Raw genomic sequence first — 12,954 nt, 5'->3', positions numbered from 1 at the left:
TCTTCCATTCTTCTCTACACTTCTTCTCTTCTCTTCTACCACTCTTCTTCACTCTCTTCTTCTCCCACTCTCTTCTTCTACCACTCTCTTCCTCTTCTTCCTCTCCTCTCCACCTCTTCCACTTCTCCTCTCCACCACTCTCCTTCTTCCACTCTCTCTTCTCTCCACTCTCTTCTCTCCACTCTTCTTCTTCCACTACTACTTCTCTTCACTTCTTCTTCCACTCTTCTTCTTCCACTCTCCACTTCTCTCCACCTCTCACTCTCTCTTCCCACTCTCCTCTCCTCACCACTCTTCCACTCTCTTCACCACTCTTCCTCCACCACCTTCTTCTTCTTCCCACTTCTTCTCTCCACTCTCTCTCCACCACTCTTCCTCTCCTTCCTTCTTCCACCTCTCCTCCACCACTCTCTCCACTCTCACCTTCCTCTCTCACCACTCTCTTCTCCACCTCTCTCACCTCTTCTTCTACTACTCTTCCTCGACCACTTCTTCTTCTCTCTACTACTCTCCTTCCACTCTTCTTCTTCTTCTACTACTTCTCACTCTTCTTCTTCTTTCTTCTCTCTTCTGTCTCTGTGTGTGTGTGTGTGTGTGTGTGTGTGTGTGTGTGTGTGTGTGTGTGTGTGTGTGTGTGTGTGTGTGTGTGTGTGTGTGTGTGTGTGTTTCATTACAAAGACAGTAGAACAGCAGCAGGGGGTTGTGAACACACCCTGATCTCTAAACACGTCATTTACATATTTAGGAGCCTCTGTTTGTCTTTTTGTTTGTAAACACTAAACAAAGTGATGCTGCTGATCAGCCAGAGAGGAACACAATAAACTAAGCTGTATATCTATAAATATAAATGTATAAATATATTTAAAGATATAAATGTATATGTATCTTTATATATATAATATATATATATATAAATATAAATGTATTAATATATTTAAAGATATATATTTATATGTATCTTTAAATATATATATATATATATAAATGTAAAAATATATTTGAAGATATATATCTTTTTGTATCTTTAAATATATATATAAATGTATAAACATATTTAAAGATATATATTTATATGTATCTTTAAATATATATATATATAATATACATAAATATGTCTATAAATATTTATGTTTAAATATATATAAATATATATTTTTAATTATATATATATATATATAATATATAATCCCGATATGAGACAGAACAAATAAAATATATAAATAAACAAAAAAAACATAAATATATATATAAATATATTAGGGCTGCAACTATAATAATTATTGATTTATCTTACGTTACATTTATTGATTAGGAATAAAACCTCTTGAAATATACCACCTCGAGTCCCATAATGCATCACAATACAGGTTTTTTTTTTTTATAAACGAAAAACAGACAACAACAATAAATAATACGTGCCTTCGATCTTCAATTTGACTCCAAACTTGAAGAAAGTTTCATACTTGTAGAAACAAGGTTTTTAATTTCATAAACACATAACAGTACTCGGACTGGGGCCCCTGCAAACCCCCCTCAGAAACCCCTTTTATAACTTACAGGAACACACATTTAACATGCAGAGCGGCGCCTCAAATGAAAAATAAAAACAATAAGAAACAACTCAAACTCCCCGGATGATGAATATTAAACTTTATAAATAGATTCCGGTGGAGCCTCGCCGGCGGTCGGAGGCCTCGACCTCCGGGAGCGACTCGCGCTGCTTGTTTTGACAAGAACTCCTCAAAGTGCGGAGCAACGAGTTCCTCAACTCGCTCCTCACCTTTACCTGCGTCTAAAAACACCGAAACACTCCAAACGTCTTCTAATGTGGAGGCGTGTAGCTACTGGATGAGGTGGAGGCCTCGTCCAACAGGCACTTCCCACTAGTGTGTGTGTGTGTGTCTTTGTAGGAGCTCCCCCCCCCCCCCCCATCTTTCCCCCAATAACGTGCACCGTTCCCCACACCTTGAAGCGGAATGGAGAAGAGGTGGGGAGAGAGAGAGAGAGAGAGAGAGAGAGCGAGGGAGGGAGGGAGGGGTAAACCGGTTCAGCAGGTATACACAGAGAGGCCTGACCCAGTCTCTCCTCAGCCCATGTTGTCACCGTTATTTCTCACGCGCATGCGCGCTAGCGTCTGTTTCCTGCTTCTTCTTTTTTTCAAATGAGTACCTGTGCTACTGCTTTTTGTGTGTGAGACCCACCTTCTCTGTGTGTGTGTGTGCGTGTGTGATCAGGATACACTCCTCCGTCCCCCCCCTCCCTCCCCCCTCTCTCTCTCTCTCTCTCTCTCTCTCTCTCTCTCCTCCACTCCCGTTATTTCGGAGCGCCGGAGGTGAAATTCGTCTTTACCTGTCCGGGCTGCACACCTGAGCGGACTCACCTGTCCGCCGGAGGAAAACAAAAGAACACACACTTCTCGCTTCTTCTTTTTTTGCCATAGCAAAGAGAAAGAGAAGGAGATTTAAAAAAAAAGAGGAGATTAAAGCTGCCGCGAGGCTCCCGAAACCAGAAGAAAGGTGGTAAGGAGGAAAGAGACGAGGGGACATTTTTTTTTTTTTTTTCCAACTTTGGAGTTTCCTGCTTTTGAGAACTTTTTTAAGTGGACTTCACGTCGCGACTTCGCCACCGACCTCCTTTATTAAAAAATATATTATTAATTCAATAATAAAAGGACGGAGTCGTAGTCCAACATGCCGAGGACGTTTCTGGTGAAAAAGGCGAATATTTCGCCGGGAAAGCGGAACTGGAGCGAGCTCCCGGAGCGAGGCGACGTCTACGTCCCAGGTGAGTCCGCGCGTGCAGTATTGAGCCATGTTTGTTTATACCGACAACAACAAAATATGATCACATAAAACCCACCGGAGCAGCAGCGGAGGGGTACAGCGGGATCCGGGACGCGCCGCCGGGGGCTTTTTACGCACGGGTTTCTTTCAATGGATTTGTTAGTGTGTGTGTGTGTATGTGTGTGTGTGTGTGTGTGTGTGTGGATGTCAGTGTGGTGGTGGAGGTGGTGGTGGGGGGTCGGGTTGGGATTGTAACGGGGCCGGGGACACCGAATAACGGGAAACGCAGCGGGCCGTGAAGACTGAGTGGAGGGTGCGGATGTCCCGGATGTTTCTCCTTTTTGGGGGTTTGTTTACTTCAGTTTAACGTTTTGTTAACGTGTAATCTGACAAATCCGACTTTATGGGAGAAAAAAAAACAAAGTAATTAAAACTTCACACAAAAGCAGCCAAAGCCGACGCGGCGGCCCTCCTGTCGCCGCGCTGCGGCCCGTTGCTCTGCAGCGACCTTCAGCCCCTGATTGCAGCTTCCTCATGCTCGCCTCACCCACTAACGCAGCCACAATGCCGCCTTATAATGTGTATTATATGACATTAAAGTGTGTATTTTGTATATTATTATACGTCGGGTGAGATCTTTTAGAGGTCTGGTGGGTTTGTGATTGTGTTTGAACCTTTTGGACTGATGTGTCCCGGTCGACCCAAGCTTTCCTCTCTTAATTAGAATAAAACGTTCTTGGATCAGTGGTGACGTCACAGAGTTTACAGGTAACACTCGTTTTTCAGATATTAACCCGACTGAAGACCAAAAAAACAAAACACCCGAACAAGAGCCGACATGTTGTTAACTGTCAGATGGTGGAGCTTGACGTCTGCGGCTTCACGCTGCGTTTTACCCCCGAGACTTTACATTTAAAAGACCCGCAAAGGGAGACCCCCCCCCCCCCCCACACACACACACACACACACACACACACACACAACAAGCCCTCTGGAGGAGAACAGTCTCCATTGTTGCCACCGGCGCAGGTTTTATTGTAAGACCAGCGTCGGTATCAGATAACAAGTAACGGACTACACCCTAAACCTCTCTCTCTCTCTCTCTCGCCCCCTCCCCCTCTCCCTGTCTCTCTTTTTCTCTCTCCACATCTCATCACCGTTAACTCTTAATCATTGACTTTTACATCCTCTCGTCGTGTTTGAAACCGGAACTTGTTTTTTGGGGGGGGGGACGAACTGAAGTGCAGGTCCTCTTCATTAAACATTTAAACCAATAATACTCCACTAATAGTCTAATAACCGCCGGTCATCTGAACGGGGAGCACGTGACTCCGGAACTCGAAGCTTTTGGAATATAACTTTACGCACACGAACCTCGACAGTTGACATGTTGAGCTTCCCAAAAAATGAGAATCAGTCATCGAAAACTTTGATTTTCTTCATAAAAACATCCCCAATTTGGCACGAGGATATAAAACTACATAAAACAACAACCGAGCGGCAGCTGCGTAATTACGCGTCGCTGATCCTTCCCACCAACAGCCACTCAAAGGTTTCGGTATGTGCCGTTACTTGACGTACCTGTATGTGCGGGTGACGGAAGGACACACACAGAGGTATGATAATTGCGGTCAGGCTCCTGAATACTTCTCTGAGATGCCAGGTGCCACCAGTTTGGATGGTTCTGTGAACGTGAAGAAGAGGAGTTTATTTTTTATCTCTTAAGCCTCAAACATGTGCCACGGCCTGTTTCTGGTGGCTCATCGCTCCCTAATTGTTCTCTGACTTCTAGACATTTAAATGATGTTCACTCCCACCGGCTCATGGATGAGATCAGACACATTGATCATAAATAAACAGACAACATATATTTAAAGTATGAAGAAAAATAATCGTCTCTGTTGTTGAATTAAAGAAATGTGCAGAAACGTCGTGGTGTGAGTCGGACGAGCCGAGACGTTTGAACTATTCTTTAAATACATGTTTAAAGATAATATAAATACATATTAACATGGTAAAAAACAATATAAAAAAGGTACATTTGGCTTTTGAAATCTTACGTTAAGGGTTCACAAAAAGGGTTTTAGATAATAACCATGATGATGATAACAATAACATTCATTTATTTAAAGTAAAAACTAAAAGTCTTAAGATTAGGACGATTCTACTCTAATGTTTAATTAAAAAATATTTAAAAATTCAACAACTTTCGGACATTTCCAAGACACAAGGATTAGACCATGTTATAATTTTTATAAACTAATATTTTAATATGGTTTCAAAGCCTTTTTGAGGCCAATATATATATATGAGACAGAACAAATAAAATGTATAAATAAAAAAACATAAATATATATATATATATGTATATATTATGTATACATAAATATATATGTATATAATATATATATATGTGTGTGTATATATATGTATATACATATATATAATATATGTATGTGTGTATATATATATATTATGTATACATAAATATATATACATATAATCCCTATATGAGACGGAACAAATAAAATGTATAAAAACATAAATATATATATGAATGTATGTATATATATCTAAATAAATATATATATATTCAACAATCTGATTGGATCTTGTTAAATGTGGTTATGACTCGATGATGTAATCTGATGTCGTCGATGACGTCATCGATCTGTTTATCAGTCGGTCAATCCCGAGGCCGCCGCTGGGTTAATGGTTATTGGATGGAAGGAAATGTAACGGACCCTGAAGACGGCAGACTGTGCCTTCAGCAAACACACACACACACACACACACACACACACACACACACATTGTGTTTGTTAAAGTTATCTGTACGGATTGTTGACTCTTTCTCTTTCTCTCCAGCTGAGTGACGCCATAGAAATAAATTCGAGGAATCGCGTTTAGAACAACGCGACTTCGTTGTCTCTCGACGTGAACACACACACACACACACACACACACACACACACACACACACACACACACACACACACTTCATTCATTGGTGAGGGGGAAAGAACAAACAATACAAGATGAGATTAAATGTCCACCCGGCAGCGGTCGCCACAGAAACTATCAACACGCAGAACAATTCAGGAACACTTCAAAGAATTAAGAAACCAATAAATTAGACTCTCAATAAAGTTTCCTCGAAATAAAATATATAATAAAATTCTTTATGATTTATTTAACAGAATAACACTATAGTTAAGGACACGACGACACGCTTTCTACACTCTAAAATATAACATGTGAGGCGTTAACAGTGTTTGTATTTACCGTAACAGTGAGTTTTATATATATATATATATAAAGACAAAATAAATCATTAAAAAAAGTCCCAATCGATATTTTCCACTATTTTAATTCATATTTTAATGGTAAACGTGAATCCCTTTTACAGCTGCTACGATTATTCGACTAATCTGTCAATGAATTATTTATTCAAGCAAAGAAAATCTTTATTTCAATCTCATATGTGATTATTTTCTCCTAATTTGCATAACCAGCTGATCGATTAATTGATGACATCATCGACAGATCGTTAGCATCTTTAATCTTGGAGCGTTGTCACCTGAATGAGTCACATGGTGCTGAGAAGACTTTACCTTGCTTATGCTTTGGCCTTCAAAATAAAATACATCTAAATATACCCGCTACCCAACTTCCTGGGTTATTACCTTCGCATTGAAAATGCCGGAAGGTTATGTTTTGATCGCAGTGTATTTATTTATTTATTTATTTATTTGTATGCGTGTTATTCGCAAAACTCAAAAAGTATTGAACTGAATCGCATGAAATTTGGTGGGATGATTGTTTATTATCCGGGGACCAGTTGATTAGATTTTGGGATCGATCGGGTCAAAGGTCAAAGGTCATGAACAGGTCAAAATCTTTCGCAGAACTCAAAAAGTATTGAACCGAATCGCATGAAATTTGGTGGGATGATTGTTTATTATCCGGGGACCAGTTGATTAGATTTTGGGATCGATCGGGTCAAAGGTCAAGGTCAAAGGTCATGAACAGGTCAACATTTTCTTGAATCGCATGAAATTTGGTGGGATGATTGGTTATTATCCGGGGACCATTTGATTAGATTTTGGGATCAATCGGATCAAAGGTCAAGGTCAAGGTCATGGAAAGGTCAAACTCTTTTTTTACCATAGCACGATACATTTTTGTCCACTAATGCCAAAATGTTCATAATTCAATGCCCAATCTTGTGATATGCGAAGGTATGCACTCTACCGAGTGCCCATTCTAGTTGATTATGGATTATTACCGGATATGAGAGGAGGCGTTCCTCTGTGCACCGTTAACTCGGCTGCATTTGCATCCACGTCTCTTCTGATTGAGGCTCTGCAGAGGCCACTGATTCGTTTGTCTCCACCGAGCTGAGGCACACCTGCCTCTGGGCTACACACACACACACACACACACACATGCACGCACACACAGATAGGCATCCACCCCTGCGGAGGTGGATTGTTTGAGGAAGGTGCAGAGCCGGTGCCGCAAGACCGTCTGGTCGGACGAGTCTAACTGTAATGGTGGTGTGTGAGTGTGTGTGTGTGTGGCACATAACAAAAGGGCCAAACATGCGCACACCCACGCCCACGCACACAAATACATATTTATCTCTGCTGTGTTTGCTAATTGAGAAATTGTGCAAACATCAACCGAAGCTGCGCGTCATGAAACCCGTATAAATATCCACCTCGGTTTGCTTCTCTCCTGCTTCCTCACTCCCTCGTTCCCTTTCGCTCTCAGTCCTTCTTTTTTTGTCCATTTGATTGTCTTATTAAGCACGTTGCTGTATTCACAAATCCGTTGTTGTTGTTGTTTCGTGGTCGCTGCATCATCAGGAGGAAGTGGATGAAAGTCTCTTCTTTTTTTTTTAAAGGGGCAGTACGCCAATTTAGTTTTACATAAAGCTGATTTGACTCCCAAAAAAGGGAAAATGGTCAACGTCTTGAGACTCGGCTTGACTTTCAGTCCCTGAAAAACTAAGATTTTAAAACAAAAAGATAAAAACAAATCAAGCCAAAACTAAAAGAAAAATTAGATTTGTACGCTTTTAAAAATATTTTTGGGGTATGAAATGATCATGTGAAAGAGAGGGAATATTTAATGTTCATCCATCAGGTGGAACGTGACTTTTAAGAAGAGACTTAAAGCTTAAATCAAGTCAAACTGGCATGTTTTATTGATTTTTACAATTTTTAAAGGCAATAATCAATATTCTTTGGGTATAAAATGACAATGTGACAATGTGAAAGGTTAGCCTCATATTCCAGAACATATATTTACATCCATCAGGTGGAACGTGACTTCTGAGAAGAGACTTAAAAAAGGCGCCGCCACTGACTCCTCTCCCTCCTCCAGTCTCCGTCTACCCGTCGCCGGTCCTGATGATGGAGGCGGAGGCGAGTCCCGCCGAGGCGACGCCGCTCTGCCTCACCAAGCCGTCGCCCTCCGACACGCAGACGCACGCCGAGCTGCCGTCCAGCACGATGCTCGGCCGGCCGCCGCGGAGCCCGGAGGGGAGGACGGACGTGAGGACGGACGTGAGGAGGCGGGCGCACGGCGGTTCCACGTACGTCCGCTCTAAAATCAAGGTGAGGAAACCCAGCGGTGAGCGGCGGCATCTTAACGACCTTTTATTACCGTTTAGAAGTTACTCAGACAATTTGGTGTTTTCTATGATAACTCTTACTTTTATTTATTAAATGAATTTTAAATGAATATTAAATCTAGTCAAGATGTTGACGAGGTTATAAATAATGATTTTATTGTAAATATTAATGTTGTTCTTGTTGTCGCTCATAGGAAGGCCAGTTTTATAGCTTCTCTCAGCGGCATAACTGTTTTCAGCTGCGCTCACATAAAAAGGGTTTCAATGGTTTTCTACCCCTCCGCTAGTCTTCCAAGGCGATAACACAATGTACCATTAGAACACTGGAGATGGGCCTCTATACACCTCTGTAGAGACTTCATTACACACCAGAGAATAGTCATCTACACATTAACTATGAAGAGAGAGGAGTTATGATTCATTTAATGTTATCTTTAATGACAAAAACAGTGTTTTGAATAATAAGGACATTTCTAAGTGAACTAAAACTCTTTTATTTTGTATTTTTACACATTTCTGTTGGTTTATTCTTCCCAAAATAAACAAAACTACATATTAATACAATATTTACTTCCGAGGTGGGAACCGTAATTAATTAGTACGTTGCACATGAAACAAATCTGACGATAAACATAGATATAAAACAATAACATTATATAAATAAATACAATGTTAGACTTAAACTGATGTTTTTTCTTTCCTATCAACTGGCTTAATAATTAGTAAAATCTCTCTTTGTATCAAATAATTTAATTTTTTTTAAAACACTAAACGATTTGTCCTCGATTGCCGCTCAATGTTATTATTATTATTATTATTATTAATAATAAATAAATAAGTAAATCTATAACGTTAAAGTAAGGTTGTTATTATTATTATTAATAATTGAAGTTGTAATGGTGAAGTTAATATTGGTCGCTCCCCCTCCAGGTGACCACAGGTGATCTGCGGCCCCTCCCCCCTCCGGCTCCTCTCTCGCTGCCCCCCCTCCCCCCCACGCTGTCCTACCTGATGCCGTACGCCACCGAGATGCCGGTCGCCTTGACGACGACCCCCGACCCCGCGATGGAAGCGGTCTCCATGGTGACCAGATCGACAGGTCAAAGTCAGAGTTTGTTGTCGGAGGTGACGGGACCCACGGGGGCGTACGTGTGCCAGGTGAGGAAATCCTCTTCGTCTCCTCTTCCTCGTCTTCTCCTCCCTTCCTCCTCGTCTTCTCCTCTCTTCCTCGTCTTCTCCTCTCTTCCTCATCTTCTCCTCTCTTCCTCCTTGTCTTCTCCTCTCGTCTCCTCTTCTCCTCTCTTCCTCCTCGTCTCGTCTTCCCCTCTCTTCTTCCTCATTTTCTCCTCTCTTCCTCCTCGTCTTCTCCTCTCTTCCTCATCTCTTCTCTTCGTCTCCCCTTCTTTTCCTCCTCGTCTTCTCCTCTCTTCCTCGTCCTCCTCCTCTTCCTCCCTCTCTTCCTCATCCTCTTCTCCTCGTCTCCTTTTCCCTTCCTCCTCTCTTCCTCCTCATCTCCTTTTCCCCTCCTCTTCGTCCCCTCTTCTCCTCCTCTTCATCTCCTCTCTTCCTCCTCGTCTCCTCTTCCCTTCCTCCTCGTCTTCTCCTCTTACCTTATCTCCTCCTCCTCTCTCAGGTTTGCCAGAAGACGTTCTCGTACCAGCGGATGTTGAACCGACATCTGAAGTGTCACAACGACACCAAGAGGCACCTGTGCACCTTCTGCAACAAGGGCTTCAACGACACCTTCGACCTCAAGAGACACGTGCGCACGCACACAGGTGAAGCCACGCCCCCCTCCATGGAGCCACGCCCCCACATAGTCACGCCCCTCCATAGAGCCAAACCATCCATAGAGCCACGCCCCTCCATAGAGCCACGCCCTCCAAAGAGCCCCCCATAGTCACGCCCCTCCATAGAGCCACGCCCTCCATAGAGCCCTCCATAGAGTCACGCCCTCCATAGAGCCCTCCATAGTAGCACGCCCTATGCCCTCCATAGAGCCCTCCATAGAGTCACGCCCTCCATAGAGCCCTCCATAGTCACGCCCTCCATAGTCACGCCCTCCAAAGAGCCCTCCATAGTAGCACGCCCTCCATAGAGCCCTCCATAGAGCCACGCCATCCATAGAGTCACGCCCTCCATAGAGCCCTCCATAGCGTCACGCCCTCCATAGAGTCACGCCCTCCAAAGAGCCCTCCATAGAGTCACGCCCTCCATAGAGCCCTCCATAGCGTCACGCCCTCCATAGAGCCCTCCATAGCGTCACGCCATCCATAGAGCCACGCCCTCCATAGAGTCACGCCATCCATAGAGCCATCCATAGAGCCCTCCATAGAGCCACGCCCCCCATAGAGCCCTCCATAGAGCCCTCTATAGAGCCACGCCCCCCATAGAGCCACGCCCCCCATAGAGCCCTCCATAGAGCCCTCCATAGAGCCACGCCCCCCATAGAGCCCTCCATAGCGTTACGCCCTCCACGTGCACTGAACTGAAGAAAACGTAATAAAATGGCAGTTTGCATGACTTGTTGTTGTTGTTGTCGTCCAACCAGGCGTCCGGCCTTACAAGTGCACGCTGTGCGACAAGGCGTTCACCCAGCGCTGCTCCCTGGAGTCCCACATGAAGAAGATCCACAGCGTCACGCAGAAGTACGCCTACAAGGAGCGGCGCAACAAGCTGTACGTGTGCGAGGAGTGCGGCCTCACGGCGGGCACCCAGGACGAGCTGCTCATCCACCTGCACTCGCTGCACCCCGACAGCGCCCTGCTGAAGGGGAAGGCGGCGAGGAGGGGCGGGGGGGGCGGGGACGGCGAGGGGGGGGGGTCGTCACCGGGGTCGCCTCAAGGAGCCGACAGCGACGACACCACCGGGTCGGCGGGCCAGTAGAGGACGTGAGGACGTGAGGAAGGATACAACGTACCTGTCAATTACATAACAGTGGGGAAATGTGTGTATATATGTGTGTGTGTGTGTGTGTGGATTTGGGTCTTTCTATATGTACCACAGACTTTAAACCAAATGATGCACACACACAAAAAAGTGTGACTTTTTTTTCCCAGGTGTGATTGTGACGTGAGCTCATCGACGCGTCGGTACCGACACATTTTCTTTTCTTTGTCTGTTTGTAAATATTTTCCGTGGGCGACTTTTTGTACAGCAAAAAAAAAAAGAAGAGTGAAAAAGAGATGAGATGAGATTTTCTATGAAAGAAGTACTTTGTTCATTAAAGGGAGTAATATATTACAAGAGACATAATGTTCTTTATTTTTCCTTTTTTTTAAGTTGTGCTTTTAATTATTTGTGCAGTTGTAAAGAAACTTTGAATATAAATATATATATATTGCTGGATGCGGAGCAGGATGGTCAGAGCGGCGGCCATGTTCTTTCTGTACACTGTTGACATTGGAATGTTTCAGTGGGTTAATAAACCAAATAAAACAAAAACGACTTACGGCCATTTGCTGACTCAACGAGGTGAGGTTTAGGACTGACTAGTCAGCTAACTGACCAGCTAGTTGACTAGCTAACTAGTCAGTCAACTGGTCAGTGAGATATCCAGCTAACTGAATAGCTAACTGACTGGCTATCTGGTAAGTTAGCTGGCTAGTTATCTATCCAGCTAACTGACCGTCTAACTGACTTGCTAACTATTCAGTTAGCTAGTCAGTTAGACGGTTGGTGAGATATCCAGCTCACTGAATAGCTAACTGACTAGCTAGTTGACTAGTTATCTAGTCAGTTAGCTGGTGAGTGAGATATCCAGCTCACTGAATAGCTAGTTGACTAGCTAACTATTTAGTTAGCTGGTCGTTGAGATATCCAGCTCACTGAATAGCTAACTGATTAGCTAACTATTCAGTTAGCTGGTCGTTGAGATATCCAGCTCACTGAATAGCTAACTGACTAGCTAGTTGACAAGCTAACTAGTCAGTCAGCTGGTGAGTGAGATATCCAGCTCACTGAATAGCTAGTTGACTAGCTAACTAGTCAGTCAGCTGGTCAGTGAGATATCCAGCTCACTGAATAGCTAACTGATCAGCTAACTGATTAGTTAACTAGTCAGTAGGCTGGCTAGTTAGCTATAGAGCTAACGAGTCAGTGGTCCGTTCTAGTTTTAGTTGGAAAGTGAAGTTCACCTAACTTGATGAAAATATAACAACGATCAATGAATCTTTTGTAAGAGATAAATGAGATAAATGGAATGGTTGCTCCTCTCAGAGCCGTTCCTGCTTCAGGGAGACATGTTGAACTTCATCGCCTGTGCAGAGAACATGAAGCTACTATATTTATAGTCAAATACATCTACTAGCACCTGTAAAGCTCACAAAGTACCACTTTTTTCGAAGCCGAAGCTTAATTAAAGGCCTTAAACTTGGATTCTTTCTAAAAAGCCAGCTAGGAGGCACTTTGATTTATGACCTCGATACACACACACTTCTGGTTCCAAAAAACCAAGATGGCGACGGAGAAAATGCCAAACTCAAGCAGCGACGTCGTGTTTATTGGTTGGCATACAGGAGAAGTTTCAGT

General features: G+C 43.2%; 1 protein-coding gene across 1 annotated transcript; it reads left to right on the top strand.

Moving 5' to 3' along the window:
* The first annotated feature begins 2,338 nt into the window (after window positions 1-2,338).
* On the top strand, window positions 2,339-11,868 carry ovol1a (ovo-like zinc finger 1a). The gene is made up of 5 exons (XM_056442310.1): window positions 2,339-2,784; window positions 8,175-8,407; window positions 9,355-9,582; window positions 10,058-10,202; window positions 10,976-11,868. Exons 1-5 carry the CDS (start codon window positions 2,691-2,693, stop codon window positions 11,308-11,310), a joined length of 1,035 nt encoding a protein of 344 aa, XP_056298285.1. The 5' UTR covers window positions 2,339-2,690; the 3' UTR covers window positions 11,311-11,868.
* The last annotated feature ends 1,086 nt before the right edge of the window (window positions 11,869-12,954 follow it).

This window comes from Pseudoliparis swirei, chromosome 21, assembly GCF_029220125.1.
Source record: "Pseudoliparis swirei isolate HS2019 ecotype Mariana Trench chromosome 21, NWPU_hadal_v1, whole genome shotgun sequence".
NCBI lineage: Eukaryota > Metazoa > Chordata > Actinopteri > Perciformes > Liparidae > Pseudoliparis > Pseudoliparis swirei.
This window is presented reverse-complemented; position numbering and strand designations above follow the sequence as displayed.